This window comes from Varanus komodoensis, unplaced genomic scaffold, assembly GCF_004798865.1.
Source record: "Varanus komodoensis strain SLA01 unplaced genomic scaffold, ASM479886v1 scaffold10, whole genome shotgun sequence".
Taxonomy (NCBI): Eukaryota; Metazoa; Chordata; class Lepidosauria; order Squamata; family Varanidae; genus Varanus; species Varanus komodoensis.
Window position 1 is genome coordinate 5236702 of NW_025335269.1, and position 19301 is coordinate 5256002.

Below are 19301 nucleotides of genomic sequence, written 5' to 3' on the forward strand. Positions count from 1 at the left end.
GAGTTGAGGAGGGGTGGATGGCACTCAAAAGGGAGGTTTTGGAGGCATAAGCCTTGACGATACCTCTAGTCAGTAAGGTGGGGAGGCGGAGGAGAGTGCCACCATGGATGCGAAAGGAGGTGGTTAGAGGGATTAGACGAAAGATGAACCTCCATAGGAAATGGGTACTGGGGCAAACAGACAAAAGGGTATACCGGGAGGAGGAGGCCCGTTGCAGAAGGATTCTTAGCAAGCCTAAGGCTGATTACGAGCTGAGACTTGCCAAGAATATCAAGAGCAATAAAAAGGGCTTCTTTCAGCATGTCAATAGGAAGAGGAAGGAGAGACAAGTGGTGGGACCACTAAATAAGGAGGAAGGGGATGCACTGATTGATATGAGGGAACAGGCACAGATGCAAATGACTATTTTGCCTCTTTGTTCTTCCCAAAGCAGGACGGGTGATATCCGCATAGGAGATTAGATGAGGCTGGGGACTTAGGGGCACAGATTAGAGTCACCCCCTTGAAGTCGAGGGGCTCCTCAGGGCATTGGACATTACAAAGGTGCCAGGCCCTGATGGGTTACATCCGAGAGTACTTAGAGAGTTGGCAGGGGTTCTTTCACGCCCACTGGCCTCCATTTTTGAGGCCTCGTGGAGAACAGGTGAGGTCCCAGAATGCTGGAGGGTGGCATCAGTGTTCCCAATTTTCAAAAAGGGTAGTAGAAAGGACATGGAGAATTATACACCGGTTAGCCTTACGTCCATTGCAGGAAAAACAATGGAAAGGGTCATAATAGAGGGAGATCTAGTGATGCTAGATAGGGAAGGGAGGCTGACAGCCACACAACACGGCTTCCACAAAAATAGGTCCTGCCAGACGAACCTTGTGGAATTCTATGACAAGGTTTCGAGATGGCTAGATGGAGGGGATGCAGTGGATGTGGTATACCTGGATTTCAGCAAGGCCTTTGACAAAGTGCCCCATGATATCCTGGTGGAGAAACTGAGGAGTTTTGGGATACTCCAAAGCACTGTCCGGTGGATTAGGGCATGGTTGACTGACCGAAAGCAGAAGGTAACCATTAGTGAGGAATCATTGGGATGGCGGCCAGTGACAAGAGGGGTCCCCCAGCGTTCTGTCCTGGGACTGATCCTGTTTAATCTTTTCATTAATGACATGGAAGAAGGGGTGAACAGTCTGCTGATCAAATTCGCAGACGACACTAAAAATGGAGCAGTGGCCACAACTGAGGAGCAGGTACTCCAGATCCAAAAGGATCTGGACGGACTATGGAAGTGGGCAGGAGACAACAGGATGGTGTTCAATGTGGATAAGTGCAAGGTCTTGTACTTGGGGCATAGGAATAGGTGTCATAAGTACAGGTTAGGTGACAAGTGGCTGGAGAGCAGCACTTGTGAAAGGGACTTGGGGTACTGGTTGACTGCAGGCTAAACATGAGTCAGCAGTGTGATGCGGTGGTCAAGAGGGCAAATGCCACCCTTGGTTGCATAGCCGGAAATGTGGCTTCTAGATTGAGAGAGGTATTACCACCACTCTATACGACTCTGGTGTGTCCGCAACTGAAGTATTGTGCTCAGTTTTGGGCCCCTCATTACAGAAAGGATATAGCCAGGTTAGAATTAGTGCAGCATAGAGCTGCAAGGTTGGTGGCCGGTTTGCCGGGGATGCCGTATGAGGCGAGACTGAGGGAACTGGGCCTTTTCAGCCTGGAGAAGAGGAGACTCAGAGGGGATATGTTGGCAACAAAAAGGTATGTGAGGGGATTTCACATGGAGTTGGGTAGAGACCTGTTCTCCCCTGCAGTGTAAGGCAGGATGCACTCCAATGGAGCAAAGCTCAGGGAGCCAAGGTTCCATTTGGATGCCAGGAAGCATTTTCTGACTGTTAGGACCCCGAGGGTGTGGAATGGGCTTCCACGAGAGGTTGTTGAGGCCCCATCGGTGCAGGTGTTCAAGGATAGGCTGGACATCCACATGGTGGGCATGTCGTGAGCGGAGCCGGCTGGTGCAGGAGGTCAGACTAGATGGCTTGGGAGGCCCCTTCTGACTCGCTCTGTTTCTATGTTTCTATGTTTCTAGTGCAGATTGGCGAATAAATTGTATGTTGGAATGAAAATCACTGGGTCTGAGGAAGGCAGAGGTATCGATGTTGATGTCAATGTCAAAGGCAATATAGGTGTGGAAGGTTGTGATGATGTACACAAAACTGTTGGAGAAGTAGGCGTCGATCCTGAGGGTGATAAACATTTCGAATCCAAAGATAGGGTCAGTACTGATGTAGAAGAGAGTCAATGAATGAGCCAGGCAGTTCAGAGAAAGTAAGTCCGCATGTTGAATGGCCCCATGTTCTTGAGTGAGAAGATGAGGGACTTGAGGTAGATGAAGGAAATTGTTGTGAGAAAGCTGGAGAAGAGTGGGGAACCATGACTGTTGGGGCCACCACAGGGTGATAAGAATTCTATGGGAGCAGTCCTGTCAGATTTTGGCTACTGTTTTCGTTATTAACAGTATTGGTGAGAAGGCGTAGAAGAACTTGTTCTCCCATGATACAATGAGCGCGTCTCCAGCTGAATTCATGCCAATGCCCATTTGGGAGCAGTACATTGTGCAGACAGCGTTGTCGTGGATTGCAAAAAAAGTCTATGTCTGGTGTTCCCCAACGCTGAAACAGGTGAAGATAGACTCGACAATCTAGCTCCCACTCATGATTCGTTGACATGAATCTGCTGAGGGAGTTGGCTTCCTCGTTGTCGGTGCCAGCAAGATGCATTGCCTGTAGGGCAATCCTGTGGGTGATGCACCAGTTCCATATGCAAAGAGGTTTGCCAACGGTACCAACTTCGTGCCGCCCTGTTAGTTTAGATAGAACACAGTCACTATATTGTCGGATGCTATCTGGATTGTGTGGTCTTGAAGGATGGGTTGGAAGGAACAAAGCACTTTGAAGAGTGCCAGCAATTCCAGGTAATTGATATGCCTGGTGGTCTTGTGCCCATGCCAGGTGCCTTGGGTCCAAAGAGATGCACAGTGGGCACCCCATCCAGTCAGAGAAGCATTGGTATAGAGCAGGGGTCGGCAACCCGTGGCTCCGGAGCCACACGTGGCTCTTGAATCCCTCTGCTGCGGCTCCGTTGCTCACAGCCCCCTATCTGCAACCCGCGCCGGCACAGCACAGCCCCCAATCTGTTTCATAAATGCAACACACTATAGTTTTTTTATACATAGCATAAAAGTAAAAAATGATATGTTGTTGTTAGTCCCGAAGTTGTGTCCGACCCATCGTGACCCCATGGCCAACATTCCTCCAGGCCTTCCTGTCCTCCGCCATCCCCCAGAGTCCACTTAAGCTCACACCAACTGCTTCAGTGACTCCATCTAGCCACCTCATCCTCTGCCGTTCCCTTCTTCTTTTGCCATCTATTGTTCCCAGCACTAGGCTCTTCTCCAGAGCGTCTTTCCTTCTCATTAGTTGGACAAAGTATTTGAGTTTCATCTTCAGGATCTGGCCTTCTAAAGAGCAGTCAGGGTTGATCTCCTCTAGGACTGACTGGTTTGATTACCTTGTGGTCCAAGGGACTCGCAGGAGTCTCCTCCAGCACCACAATTCAAAGGCCTCAATTCTTTGGTGCTCAGCCTTCCTTATGGTCCAGCTTTCACAGCCATATATTGCAACTGGGAAAACCATAGCCTTGACTATACGAACTTTTGTCAGCGCGTGATGTCTCTGCTTTTTAGTATGCTGTCTAGATTTGCCATAGTTTTCCTCTCAGGGAGCAAGCGTCTTTTAATTTCTTGGCTGCAGTCCCAGTCTGTGGTGATCTTGGAACCCAGGAAAATAAAATCTGTCACTACCTCCATTTCATCCCCATCTATTTGCCAGGAAGTGAGAGGACCAGATGCCATGATCTTAGTTTTCTTAATGTTGAGTTTTAAGCCAACTTTTGCACTCTCCTTTTGCACTCTTCACCTGCATCAAGAGGCTCTTTCCTCTTCACTTTCTGCTCTTAGAGTGGTATCATCTGCATATCTGAGGTTGTTGACATTTCTCCCAGCAATCTTAATTCCAACTGGTGATTCATCTAGCCCTGCCTTTCTCATGATGTGCTCTGCATATAAGTTAAATAGGCAGGGCGATAGTATACAGCCTTGCTGAACTCCTTTCTCAATTTTGAACCTATCAGTGGTTCTGTGTCCAGTTCTCACTGTTGCTTCTTGACCCGCATATAGGTTTCTCAAGAGACAACTGGTACTCCCATCTCTTTAAGAACTTGCCACAATTTGTTTTGATCCACACAATCAAAGACTTTAGCATAGTCAATGAAGCAGAAGTAGATGTTTTTCTGGAACTCCCTAGCTTTCTCCACGATCCAGTGTATGTTGGCAATTTGATCTCTAGTTCCTCTTCGAAATCCTGCCTGTACTTCTGATAGTACTCGGTCCACATACTGCTGGAGCCTAGCTTGTAGGATTTTGAGCATAACTTTGCTAGCATGTGAAATGAGTGCAATGGTGCAGTAGTTTGAACATTCTTTGGCTTTGCCCTTCTTTGGGATCGGAATGTAAACTGACCTTTTCCAATCCTGTGGCCACTATTGAGTTTTCCAAATTTGCTGGCATATTGAGTGTAGCACTTTTACTGCATCGTCTTTTAAGATTTTGAATAGCTCAGCTGGAATACTGTCACCTCCACTAGCTTTGTTATTACGCAAACTTCCTAAGGCCCATTTGACTTCACACTCCAGGATGTCTGGCTCGAGGTCAGTGACCACTCGATCGTGCTTATCAGGGACGTTAAGCTCTTTCTTGTATAGTTCTTCTGAGTAATCTTGCCACCTCTTCTTAATCTTCTGTGCCTCTGTTAGGTCCCTGCCATTTTGGTCCTTTATCATGCCCATCTTTGCATGAAACGTTACCTTCATATCTCCAATTTTCTTGAAGAGATCCCTGGTCCTCCCTATTCTATTGTTTTCTTTTATTTCTTTGCACTGTTCATTTAAGAAGGCATTCTTATCTCTTCTGGCTATTCTCTGGAATTCTGCATTCAATTGTTTGTATCTTTCTCTTTCTCCCTTACCTTTCGCTTCCCTTTTTTCCTCAGCTATTTGTAAAGCTTCCTCAGACAGCCATTTTGCTTTCTTGCATTTCTTTTTCTTTGGGATGGTTTTAGTTGCTGCCTCTTTTACAATGTTGCAAACCTCCTTCCATAGTTCTTCAGGCACTCGTCTATCAGATCTAATTCTAATATGTTGAGATCCTAAGACCAAGTCCCATAACAGCGTAGATACAGTGAGACATCATATCGATCTTTCTGCCTTCTTTATCCACCGGGGTAGAGTGTTCCTTGTTTTGCCTTCCTTGGGAGGATTCAATGACTATGGAGTTCAGCTGAGGATGTTTTAGAAGAAATGGGATGTCCTGTTCCCGAACTTTGTACATCCCCTCTAAGCGTCTGGAGGTGGGATGTGGGTGGTTAGGCAGCTGCCTGGTGTCAGTCATTGCCTGCCTAAGTGTGGAAATGAAAGGCAGGGCGATAGACAATGAGTTCTCTTTATGAAAGATATTGTAAATGTTGTCCTGGTTAGGATCTATTCGCTGCTGCACATCTATTTCCAGTAATTTGGTTGTACAGGAGACCAACTCAGAGAAAGTTCCCTGAGAGTCACCTGGAGATCCAGGGCCCTGGGTGGAGATGACTGCATCAGGAGATGTGGAGGCCTGTTTAGAATCCTCAGAGTCTGAGTCAGAGATGTATATGGTGAACTGGATGAAGACCCACCAGGAGATGTTGGAGGATTGTCAAGCACTGCAGTGGAGGTTGACAGTGCATCTCTTGACACCGAGTGAGGGGGAGAGTGATGGAGACACATTGGTGGTCGTGGGAAGTTTCTGTATGGGGGATAGTAATTTTCTGTATGGGGGATAAGGCTGGTAGAAGTGGTCAGGGTCAAATTTCCCGTAAGGGAGGGGAACCCAGTACCATGACGGCTGTGGAGCCAAAGGTTGAGGCAGTAAGAGGGACAACGGGCACTGGGGTGCCCTTGGAGAGCCCTCTGGAAATGACTGAGCCATGGGTGTAGGTATCGGCAATCTTGCAGGTGGGTCTTCAATTCCCAGTTGGGGAGGAGATTCACAGATTTCTCCATCTGAGATCAAACCTCTGGTCACAGGATCGGGACTGAAGTGCGGAAACCCGCGGGGGTGACAATGGAGGAGGCACTTGCATAAGGGACTGACGGCTTGGAGCTTTGGCTGGGACCAAGATCGATATGGTGGTCAGCCATGAGCGGGGCAGCTTATCGTGCTTTTTGTGCTGATGCTCAGACTTGTTGAGTTTGTCCTTCTTAGGACGTTTGGACTTTGAACCCAACATGCTTCCAATTCTCCTTATGTTTGTGGGAAGAGGAGCACTTTCCATCCTTGTTGACAGGAACACCTTCAGATGGGCAGGCAGAGGCAGGTTTTGATGGTCCCGCAGCTGCAGAAGAGCTGGTCTTTGCTGAGACCTGCTTCATTGTGACCAGTGCTTGGTCCCAAAGCATTTTTCGCAGCCTGTTTTCACTATTCCTGCAAGCCTGTCTAGTGAATGACTGGCAGTGGCTGCATTTATCAGTCCTGTGGCCTTCCCCAAGGCAGAGGAGACACAGGTCATGAGGGTCAGTGGGGGACATCTTGGCCCCACACTGAGAGCACTTACAGAAGGCTGCCCGCTGTGCCATTAAGAGAGGAAGAGAGAGAACACAGTGAACAAAAGTTTGTGCAGAAGAAGGATGAAAGAGGGGTATTTTTTTAATTTAATTTTTTTTAGGGGGTAGGGAATGGGGGGAACAGAAGGGTTTTAGGAACGGGGAAAACTGGGACAGGAGCTAACCAGTAAAGAGAAAGGAAGAATCAAGGCAAGTGAAATTTAACAAGGTAAGTAGGTATCTACAGCAGAGAGCAAAAAGGCCTGAGGTACATCAAACAGTGGTCATAAGCAGACTGGGGAAATGGTGGGCACTCTGTCCATTTATACTATGGTGGGGGAGGGGGGAGTTCCTGCCAAAACCATTAAATCTATCTATCTATCTATCTATCTATCTATCTATCTATCTATCTATCTATCTAAACAACTATTAAATCTTCCTGGCAACAGGAATTATGCATCACCCATAATGTGGCCATGATGAAGAATGAAGCATCTCAAATACCCAGGAAATAGCAGGAACCCTAAGACTGCTAAGAATTGCACCCCATAGACACCTGAGGAAATACCCCATATAACCACTTCTCCATAGCTTTGGGCTATAGAGGGGTTCAGAAAGAGGGAAGAACCCCAATGTGTGGCACCCTCATGTAAGGCAAAATGAAAATGTAACATAGCATGGCATGGCAAGGTAACATTAAATACATGCCCTAGATTTTTGTGGGAAACTGATATTGGAGCACCAGTTCCGGCAGCAGCATGGGGCCTGATCTAACAGAAGCAACCACTGAAGACGATCTCAAGAGTTAATGGGGTTCCTGTTTAAAATTAATCCAGAAGTAGCATCTTACATACACAAAACTACATCACATTAATGATGTTCTCATGCTGGATATTGTGCAGTGACAGAGGCTGCCTCTGTCACATGTTGTGGAAGTAGCTACAATTGCTTACCTTGTATAGGTGCAAAACGTGCCATGTAAGAATTTGCAAATACAAATGGTTCTCACTGTCTTGCTGCACTTAATGCAAGTGTGAAAAACAGGGTCATAATACATCTTAAATAACAAAAACTAGGTTGCTTGCTATGCCACAGAGTCATTTTTGCCTCATATGAGAATGTCACATGAAGCTTGCCTCATACTTCAGTTTGGAGTTGTTTTATATGAAAAATAGATTCTATGATTCTTTGAAAGATAGATGTTTATCTCATGTAGATATTTTGATATGAAGAAGGTCCCTAAAATCTTCTAATGATTTCCTATGACTACTCTGAATGCATTTATGTGGTCCATTCAGTATCCCCCTTTTTAGGACTTCCTGAGGAAGACCCTATCACTCCTCTGAAATGGAGTTTGGGAAGGTCAGCAGGTCTCCAAGATGTTGGATCCTACTGCTCTCGTGAGCTGAATCTGGGACTTGGGAGAAAGCTATAGGGTTGCACATCAGAATTTGTATTACATGTTGCAATGTTGGCCATTTTGGGATAATGTCTTCCAAAAATGGAGTTTTACAATGGACAATCTGACAAACTAAATAAGAAATAGCTTTCCTTTCTTATTTGCCTGGCAAAGCAGAGGAAACTGGTCTACATGAGGGATCATGTCATGAGAAAATCCAGAGAAAAATACAGATGTTTTTTCTATTGTGAGGCAAATAGCCCTATAGAATTGTATAAATGGTGCATCTAGTCCAGCATCCTATCCTTTACAGTGGCTAGTTTGATGCTTTGAGTCAACAGCCCTCTCCTACCCAGGTACCCATTTGCATCCCAGCAGCTGTATTCCATCCATGACATATTTCCTCTGATGCTGGAGGTTCCATATACCCACATGGCTAACCTGTACCTATGTTTTATGTCATTCTCTTGTAAAACCCTTTGAAAGACATCTTAAGCAACCAGTCTTGCAAAATTGTATGGTAGTGTCTTCTGCAAATTAATTAAACACTGTGGAAAAACATTTTTTTTAATTTGTCTGGAATCCATTGCTAATTCTTCTTTGTTCTGTAAGGGAAGTCATGTGGATCCTTTGCAGAAGTGGTGTGGATTCTTCAACAAAGATTATTTTTTTCTTAGATCAATAGTTTGGCCTTTAACAACATATTTCAACAGTTTATATGCAACCAATGTGAAGCTAAATGGTCCCAAATTTCCCTGTTCCTCCCAGTCCAGTTTTTAAAGTCAATATTTTAGAAACATAGAAACAGAGCGGGTCAGAAGGGGTCTCTCGGGCCATCTAGTCTGACCCCCGGCTCCAGCTGGCTCTGCTCACGACATGCCCACCATGTGCATGTCTAGCCTATCTTTGAACACCCTCACTGATGGGGTCTCAACCACCTCCCGTGGAAGCCCATTCCATACCCTCGGGGTCCTGTTAGGAAGTACTTCCTGGCTGCTTTCCTATCCTCTGGTAAGGAGGGGTGATATGAGTGACCAGTTGCATATTCTAGCTAGAATTCAATAACTCACTGTATCTGAATGAGTTAACAACACTCTGGTGTGTAAGGGCTAGATATCATGATTTATTCACTTTTATCAATCAGCTCCCTAACTATATTTTTTGTCACTTCTATTTAACTTTGTTCTTGAGGGGCCCTCCCTGAAAAAAATCACTTTGGATATGTCTATCTGTCTATCATTATCCACAGTAAACACATCATCTGCCAACCATTCATTTAGCCAGGCTGTAATCACCCTAACCAGATCAAGAAACCCTTCCACTCCTTTGTCTGCTAATGGTCCTGTTGTGGCCCCAGCTGGTTTCTTGCTTCTTGTGTTTTTAACAACATTTTTATTGCTTTTCTTAAATGTTTTTAGAAAATATCCTCTTCTCAGACTTGTTTTATTTGCTTTTGGATTCTTATTTATTTCATCTATATACTGTCCAATAGCCAAAGAATTCCAGGCAATTAGTCATGTTCTTTTGGACAGCTTAAATTTTGTTTTGCCAGAATCTGTGCTTCTTTTAGAGTTCATTGGGCAATAATTCTACTGTGTGTGTTAAGAAAGGCAGACCAAAAAGAATGGAGAATCCTTTGCCTTGGAACTCAGAGGTCCCTAAGCCACCTGTTTAAAATGTAAGCACCAAATTATTGCTTCTGCAGACACATGAAGGCATGCCAGCTTATGGGTACAAAGGTACTGAATGGATCTGGAGTTTTTTGAATAGATGAAATTTCCTGCTTAAGATAAGAGACATGTAAATATGTAAAGACTTTTACTTACGTGTATAAAGGGAGATGCTGGGTTCGAGAATATGGGCTAACACTGTTAAAGTTCAAAGACACATTAAATTAGTTAAACAGTTTCTTAAGAACATAACATCACTATGTGCACATTCTTAGGGCTAAATTAGATGTGATATCATTCAAGAAATTTGATGCATACATGCTTTTGAGTAAATAGCAAGCAGGCCCCCACATCCTGACTGGGGCCTTGGCAGGGGATGGAGGTTTAACCCTTTATCCTCCAATGTCATCTCAATCCAGATCTAGAGCCTTCACCTGATACTTATATTGGGTGGTAAGCTCCAGCTTAGTGCCAATACCTAGTTTGGTGCTTAAGCCACAAACAGAAGTTATAGAGAGAACCTCAAACAGTTCAGGGGGAAAATGTAAGGTAACAGTCTAGAATGAATGCAGCAGATTATACAAAACCGTAAGAGCACTGCCAGATCAGACCTGTGAAAGCAACTAGTTCAGTAGCTTCTTTTCAGTGTGATTACATAGATGACTCTGGGAAGCATACAATCAGGGCATGAAGGCAGCAGATTTAACAGAAGAACAATTAGCTTTTCATTTGCGCTTTTATAGGAATTTGATACAGAATTAGATATCCTGACATTCTTCGCCGTGGCCTCTGTGCATCACATATACGGGTGCTGCGCCTGCGCAGTGCCTAGGCCGGAACTAATGGTTTTTGGCAGGGAAAACTCCACTCCCTCCCCCCTACGTGGTATAAATAGAGCGGAGTGTCCGCCATTTTACTCAGTCTTTGAGACCGCCGTTCGCTGTGCCTCGTGCCTGTTAATGTCCCTCGCTAAGATCTTTGTGCTTACTGTCCGTTTTTACACTTTATCTCTTCCTACCTTATACTTCAAGTTTGTATCTCTTCCCTGTTTTTTCTTCCACTCTTTGTTTTTCTATTAAAACCCCCCCAAAACCAAAAATATTATCTTACCCTCTATACTGTCTTCTTTTTTCCTTTTCGTGATGGCGCAGCGAGCAGCATTCCGCAAATGTATTGAATGCGGATCCAAAATGTCGCCTGCGGATCCGCATGATCTATGCCTCCTCTGCCTTGGCAAGGGGCATAGAACTGACAAGTGTGGCCACTGCTTGGCCTTTACCAAGCAAGAGAGGAAGAATCGGGAGAACCGTCTCCGAAAACTCCTCTGGGACCAGGTCCTAATGCTATCGGACCAACTGCTGTTACGGCCTGGTTCCTCTTTGGCCACGCCTTCTCAGCGCTCCACCTCTACCGTGAGCGCCCCACCGAAGCGCCCCGCTTCGTCATCCGTTCCTCCACAGCGTCCTTTGGACGAAGGCGCCACTTCTATGGAGGCCCAGTTGCTACTTTCCTCCCCAGCTAAGAAGTGGGAGAAGCGCAAACACACTGGATTGGATAAACCTTCCTCCCATAAAAAACCCAGGAAGGAGAAGGTGGACAAGCCTGCTCGCAAGAGCAAGAAACCTGACCGCCCCAAACACGGGGGCTCGGGTTCATCGGGCTTCTCAGTACCGACTGCTGCCTCGGTACCGACCCCCCCGGGACTGGCACTGCAATCAGCCATGCAGGTGACTCTGCCAGGATCTCCCAGGCCAATTATCTGGCCTGAGAGTGTGCCACCTCAACAACTAGAGGAGCTGCTTCGGGAGTCCATCTCTGATGGCGAAATTAGATACTCCCCACCGAGGGAACATTCTTCGACCCCAATGCCAACGAATGAGCTGCCTGCAGACTCGCCCTCGCCTCCTCAGCGACGCAGCCATTCGTCTGAACGTCAGTATGAGGACTGGTTAATGCCCGGATATGGTGCCTATCCCGGCTGGGGTGGCTACCAACCCTATCCTTATTATCCTCGGGATCGTTGATCCCCATCAGTCCCGGGAGAAGTACCATCCACATCCAGGCGCGTGGAGAGAGGGCGTCCGACCTCGACTGAAAGTTCGTCCTCTAGTGACTGTCATCGTTATGGGGAAGACCCAGATGAGTTGGAGGTCGACTCTACATCCCCCGATGTGGTAATCTCCTCCCAAGGGCCTGCTTCACCCGATGAACCACACGTTTCCTTCTCAGAACTCATGTCTCGCCTCGTCCGGGCCCTCAAAATCGAAGCCCATCAAAGAGCCGACCCATCCACGGATCAGTTCTACGACGTCGTGAGAGGGGAGCAGTCCGCAGCCATAGCCCTGCTGCTGATCACTACACTACGCCAGGCTATGGCTCAGCCATGGGATCAACCAACTCAACCAGAAGCCACATCCCGCCGGTATGAGGCCCTGTACAGAGTTCGAGAGGACGACATCCCTTTCTTACTTCGCCACCGGAAACCAAACTCTGTTGTGGTTGAATCCTCCCAGGGTAGGGAGTCCAGGGGTCATACCATCCCTCGTGACAAGGATGGGAGGAAGATCGATATGCTTGCGCGCCGAGTCTATGCGGCCTCTGGGCTTGGCATACACATATCGAACTACGAAGCAACACTGGCACGTTACCAGTATTTTATTATGCAAAAACTGGATAACATTGCTTCCTCCCTCCCAGACCACCAAGCAGACATCGCCAGAGTCCTCATCAAAGAAGCGATGCAGGTGGCGGTGCAACAGTTGTCTACTGCAAGGCACCATGTAGACACCAATTCAAGGGCCCTCATCAATGCCATATCTTTACGCTGACACGCGTGGCTGCGCAATTGTAATTTACCCGAAGAAATGAAAAGGAGGATCGAGGAGATGCCATATGATGGTACCGGAATGTTCCACCAAAAGACCGACTGCAAGCTAAAGGCTATACATGAATCCTGTATGACTGCACGCCGCATGGAGCTTCCCCAACAGAAGTGTAAGTGGCAGTGGCCTCATTCCTCCCATCGCCAACAATACCAACCTTGCCAACAGTACCAGCAATGACAACAACGTCAGAGGCAGCAACCGCCGCAATGCTTCTCCCAGGGCCATCGACATTTCGACATCAATAAACACCAACGTTGACGGTCCCGGCAAATCATCCTCTCTCTTCCAACACCACCTTTCCCTCTCCCTTATGGGGACCGGCTCCAGGGCCGACTCCCCATTTGGGAGTCCATTACATCTTATAGGTGGGTGTTATCTATCATTCAGTTCGGGCATAGGATAGAATTCAATGTTGTCCCTCTGTCGAGCCCAATTTGTTTTACAACTTCTTCATTGGTGTTATGCGATGAAGTCTTTCAATTGCTTCGCAAGGGCGCAATTCGACAACCATTCTGCTCGGAGGAATGGCATGGATTCTACTCCAGATATTTTACGGTCCCGAAGAAGGACGGTGGTCTTCGTCCAATTCTGGACTTACGAAGTCTTAATAAGTACATCACCCCAAAGAAGTTTCGGATGACTTTACAGAATATCTTTCTGCTACTGAAGAGAGAGGATTGGTTCGCCTCACTCGATCTGAAGGATGCTTACTTTCATATTTCTATCCATCCATCTTATAGACACTTCCTACGTTTTGCTATTGGCTCCGATATGTTAGAGTTCACTGTTCTGCCTTTTGGTCTTGCTATGGCCCCTCGAGTTTTCACTAAGTGTATGGCACCAATATGCGCGTACTTACAGACACGGGGAGTGCAGATATACCCATATCTAGACGATTGGCTAATCGTTTCACAGACTAAACAAGGTCTCCTATCGGCTATGCACATGACCTGTGCTCTACTCGATGATCTTGGTCTCTGCATTAACCACGAGAAATCGTCCCTTATTCCCATGCAGGTCATCGACTTCATTGGAGCACGTCTTGACTCTATATGGGAACTAGCCTTCCTTCCTCCGGAACGTTGAGATATCTTACGCAGCCACATTCGTCGAATCCGACTGCATGGGACAGTTCCAGCCATATCCATTCAGAGACTACTGGGACACATGGCTGCTGCAGTTGCCATTGTCCCGTATGCCAGACTGCGTATGCGGCCCCTTCAACTTTTCTTCAATGCTTCATTTCACCTGCAACAGGATTCATCCAACAAATTGATTCGGATTCTGTTTGCGATCCTCCATACTCTGACTTGGTGAACTATGTCAACCAACCTCTCCATTGGCGTCCCATTTCGACTGCCTCAGCCAATGACAACCCTGTATACTGACGCATCACTCATCGGATGGGGTGCAACATGTTCGGGACTTCGGATCCAGGGCACTTGGATCCAATGAGAAGCAAGGAAACACATCAACGTCCTCGAACTTCAGGCAATTTTCAATGCCCTCAAGGCTCTCGAGACTGTGCGATGCCGTCAGGTTGTCCAGATTGCGTCAGACAACATACCTGCTGTCTTCTATATAAACAAGCAGGGCGGCACAAAATCATCAGTCCTAGCACGTCTATCGATGGACATTTGGGATTGGTGCATACCGAGGGGCATAATGCTCATAGCAATTCACCTGGTGGGAACCGACAACATCGAAGCAGACGTGTTGAGCAGACAGATGTTAACAACCCACAAGTGGGAGTTGGACAGACAAATTTGCACAAAACTCTTCCGCTTGTGGGGTTACCCAGAAATAGACCTGTTTGCCACCCAGAACAACAGGGTGTGTGCCCAGTACTGTTCCAGAGCGGGCATCGGATCGGGTTTGATGGGGGATGCTCTTATGGTCCCTTGGACCAACATGACATTTTATGCCTTCTCTCCAATCCCACTTCTAACAAAGGTGGTGGCGAGAATAGCTCAACACTGCGCCACAGGGATATTAATAACTCAATGGTGGCCGAGGCAGCCATGGTTTGCCACTCTTCTGCATCTATCCAAAGGAATGTTTCTTCGCCTTCCAAATATTCCTCAACTGTTGACGCAACAGTACAGAGCAATTCGGCATCCAGATATGACCTCCTTGAAGCTGACAGCATGGCGGATCGGCTACACCATCTTGCTGAGACGGTACTGACGATATCTTACTCTGTGAAGGAACCTGTTCAACGAACTGTACAACTGCGTCTTACCTCGGGTTCGACAACAATCACTTCCGTACCAACGGCTACTGACCAGGAAATTCGGACGATTCTCGAATCTGCTTTGAGACCTTCCACTCGTCGTTCCTATGTGGCTAAATGGAAAAGATTCTCCTCTTTTGCAGAACGCCATTCCTTTCTTCCTGGAATGGCTTCAGTCGACAATATCTTGCAATTTCTCTTGGAACTGCATCATTTGGGACTTAAACCATCATCCATTAAAGTTTATACAGTCGCCATATCACATTATCGTGGCGTTGTTCATGGTTTATCAGTTTTTTCTCAACCGCTGGTTCGACGCTTCATTAGAGGATTACAGAATTTATATCCTTCTGTCCGCCCTGCTATGCCAACATGGAGTCTGTCTGTAGTGCTCCAAGTGCTTACTAAGCCACTGTTCGAGCCTTTAGACACTGTGGACTTACACCTAGTATCTTGGAAAACGGCCTTCCTTGTGGCAGTGACATTGGCTCGGAGAGCAAGTGAAATTTGTGCTCTTCGCATAGACCCACCATATCTAAATTTCCATAAGGAAAAGGTCGTTCTTCGCATGGATCCTTCATTTCTCCCTAAAGTGACTACGCCGTTCCACTTAGGTCAAGACATTGTTTTGCCGGCGTTTTTTCCATTGCCATCGAATCTGATAGAACGGGCTCTTCACACGCTTGATGTTCGCTGCTGTTTGGCCTTCTACAGATCCTGTACAGAGTCCTTCCGTTGTACCAATAGACTTTTTGTTAAGTACTCGGAACATAATAAAGGGTCACCAATTACATCTCAAAGGTTCTCCTACTGGATTGTCCAGACTATTGTCTTGGCTTACCAACTATCAAAAACAGACTTACCTGTCTTTCCAAGAGGTCACTCCACTCGAGCAGTAGCGACTTCATCCGCCTTTGCCGCAGAGGTTCCGCTTCAGGGTATCTGCAAAGCTGCCGTGTGGGCTGGGCCATGTACTTTTGCCAAGCACTATTGGCTTGATGTATGCGCCAGGCAAGACTGCTCTTTCAGCAGAGCTGTTCTTTCATCTGTTCTTCGATGACGACACCTCCCTCCTCCAACTTGGGTAAGCTTGTTAATCACCCATATGTGTGATGCACAGAGGCCACGATGAAGAAAAGCAGGTTGCTTACCTGTAACTGATGTTCTTCGAGTGGCCATCTGTGCATTCACACAACCCACCCACCGGCCCCACTCAGTGTTGGTGAGTGGATGTTTTTCTTTTTCCTCTCAGTACCGTACTCTAATATCCATCGGTACTGTTAGGATACTAAAATGATGGTTGTGATTCATTCTCAACCTCTAATGGTGAATGTTTGGTCTTCAAGACTGAGTAAAATGGCGGACATTCCGCTCTATTTATACCACGTAGGGGGGAGGGAGCGGAGTTTTCCTGCCAAAAACCGTTAGCTTTCTAATCTTCCGGCCTAGGCACTGCACAGGCACAGCACCCGTATGTGTGGATGCACAGATGGCCACTTGAAGAACATCAGTTACAGGTAAGCAACCTGCTTATCTCAGCCTCATCTATTTCACAGAACCAGATTTTTCACCTTCAATGTCATATGGAAAAACCTAGAAAGTGACTGTGTTGTAATAGGGCTAGTACCGATGTTCACTTGTGTTGGAGTGACTCATGCTTTAGTATGACAGTAAAAAAATGAATCCTTGACCCTCATTTAGTAACTCACATTGATGAGATCTTTGAATGTCTCCTTTTCCTGTTATATCAGAAACAAGTGCTTAGGGCTACACATTACTCACACATGTGGAAATCCCAGTTTATATGTATCTATCTAGTTTCAATGCTTATATTGTCTTTCATACCAGAGCCCCCAAGGTGGTATACAACAATAAAAATATCAAAACCATAAAATTAACATTACAAAATCGTGAAAACCAATAAGCCAACATTAATGACAAAAAACACTGTTAATGGAACCTGTTAAAAAGACAAGTCAAAGAGATTTCCAAAAGCAGGGAAAGTGAAGATTGCTCATTGTTATGAGAGGAGTGCACTCCACAATTTGGCAGGGACATAAGAGAAAGCCCTCTCTCACCCATGCCCATCAAACGAAACTCTGAATGTGTTGTTATCCCTAAAGGGCTTCTCAGGTACATTTTAATAAAGGCAGGTTGCTTACCTGTAACAGTTGTACTTCCAGTGGTCATCCGTGCATCACACATATGGGTGCTGTGCCTGCACAGTGCCTGTATTCAGGAAACTTCTCTCAGCTTACTAATGTTTTTGGCAGAAACTCCACACTCCCTCCTCCTTGTATAAATAGGTGGAGTCCCTGCCCTTTCACCAGTCCAGCTGGAGACTGACCATTCACTCCCCAGCTGGTACTGTCATGTGTGAACCATAATTTAGCCTTGCTGAATCCATCCACCGACACTGATGTGGGGCTGGCGAGTGCATTGTGTGATTGCACAGATGACCACTCGAAGAACAACCATTACAGATAAGCAACCTGCCTTTCTTCATTGTGGTCTCTGTGCATCATACATATGGGTGATTGGCAAGCTTACCCTACTTAGGAGGTGGGATGATGTCATTATTGCAGGACAGTCAAGAGGACAGCACAACCAAAAGAGCAGTCCCTTCTACCTTTGATGTCAAGGTGATAGTGTTGGATGAAGGTACATGGGGTGGACCTCATAGCAGCTTTGCACAAGTCCTGCAGTAGTATTTTCATCAGAGAGGCCATGCAGGCAGAGAAGGCAGAGTTTCAAACTTGATCTTATATCCGTATTTTAGAATGGATAGAACCCACTGATCGGATGTGATGGATTCCCATATGGGGAGATGAAGTTTTAGTCGATCCCCAAATGGGAAAAGTGGAGTTGCTGAAGGACTGATTTGTGTTGCCCATCAATGCTGGCACTTGGTGGTATAGAGCCTTTTCATGCTAGGTTGGTACTGAGGATCGTCATTATGGCAAGATCAGGTCAGTCTCGAGTCAGATGTTGAGAAGGTCCCCATCCCATATGTCAGGCTGTTAGTCATGCTTTGTAGATTGTGTCTAGTTTTTCATCCATTTTCAAACGGAAAAGGCCAGATCTACTGAAAGGCATGTGTTCCACCCATTGTTTTGTCTCCTGCAGGAGGTAGCCAGCTCATAGCCAGGCGTGATGTCTGAGAGCAACTACACTGACAAGTGCTCTGAAATCACAGCCTGCATAATGTCTCACTGTTGCCAGTTGTTGTTTGGATAATTGCATGGCCTCTCTGATGAAAATCCTCACCAGATCTCTCTGTTGGTCTGGAAGAAATGAGGTAAAGAAATACTGGTGTCAAGCCATTGTAGCTTCATAGTTAGAAATTTAGAATCCAAGCCCCATGGCTGAGTATATTCAATATCGGGACTTCCAGTTGACGTTGTGGCGAGACGGCTGTGAAGAATGGGCCTCCCATAATCACGCCGGTAATTTGTCTGACAGTGAGCTGCGAGAGGCTCACCCAAGCCCTGTTGGGGCAGGGAATAGAAGCCTGAGCATACTTCTGGGCAATGTGGGGCGATGGCTCCACATTTACTGGGAGAAACTCAGAATTTTCTCAATTGAACAACACAGGGGAGAGATCAGCTCCCTGCAAGGAAGACCGGAGAGACTGGACAGACGACCGGATATAGCATAGAATAACAGCTTGAAGTTAATGCATTGGACCTACAGGGTGAGCATTTCTACTTTTTCAGTATTACCTGTGAAAGAACTGAAGCAGATACTAATTGGGACAAAGAAGAAAGAAAAGCCCCCTTGGCAGAGGGAGGAATTCCCCTTCCCCCCATGGAGTTTAAGCAGTGATTAATCTAGGTGAGAGGAATTGAGGTTTTTTGAAAATATGAGGCTGGAAGATTTCTTTTTTCTAACCTCCCCGTGGGCGAGGAATCAGAATAAAAAACTATTGTGGATTAAGTGATAGAAAGACAAATTTCTACTTATTTTTGATGAGCAGACATTTTCTTTTTAGTCTTTTTAGTCTTCTTTGTGACATCATATACAGACAAAATAACCCTTTGCTGCCATCCTGTGGCTACTGGATTTATAACAAGTCTCCTTCCTCCTTTTTTGTTTTTTGTTTTTTTGGAGATTTTTTTTCTTCTCTCTCTCTCTCTCTCTCTCTCTCTCTCTCTCTCTTTTTTGTTGCTGCCTTGCAATTACTGGCAAAAAACTACCATCACTATGAAAAAATACACTCTTCCTCCTCTTCAGCACCTACATCAGCTGCTCAGAGTCCAACTCACCAGTCCAAAGCCGTAGATGCCGAAAAATACCAAAAAGATCTATAAATGACTCTTTTGGCAATACAAACATCTTTGCTATGCAAGCTATGCAAGCATCCCAAGAGGCTAAGCAAAATTCTATATCAAAATTAAGCTTAGAACAGAGGAATATATTAGCAGAACAG

The 19301-nt window shown here is 46.1% G+C and overlaps 1 protein-coding gene across 1 annotated transcript in view; it reads right to left on the reverse strand.

The window, feature by feature from the left end:
• Positions 1-19301, reverse strand: part of SPATA48 (spermatogenesis associated 48) — a 55139-nt gene that overhangs the window by 24501 nt on the left and 11337 nt on the right. The window contains exon 6 of the mRNA XM_044419174.1: positions 9911-9952. Within this exon, the coding sequence (XP_044275109.1) occupies positions 9911-9952 (42 nt within the window). The remainder of the gene's footprint in view (positions 1-9910; positions 9953-19301) is intronic.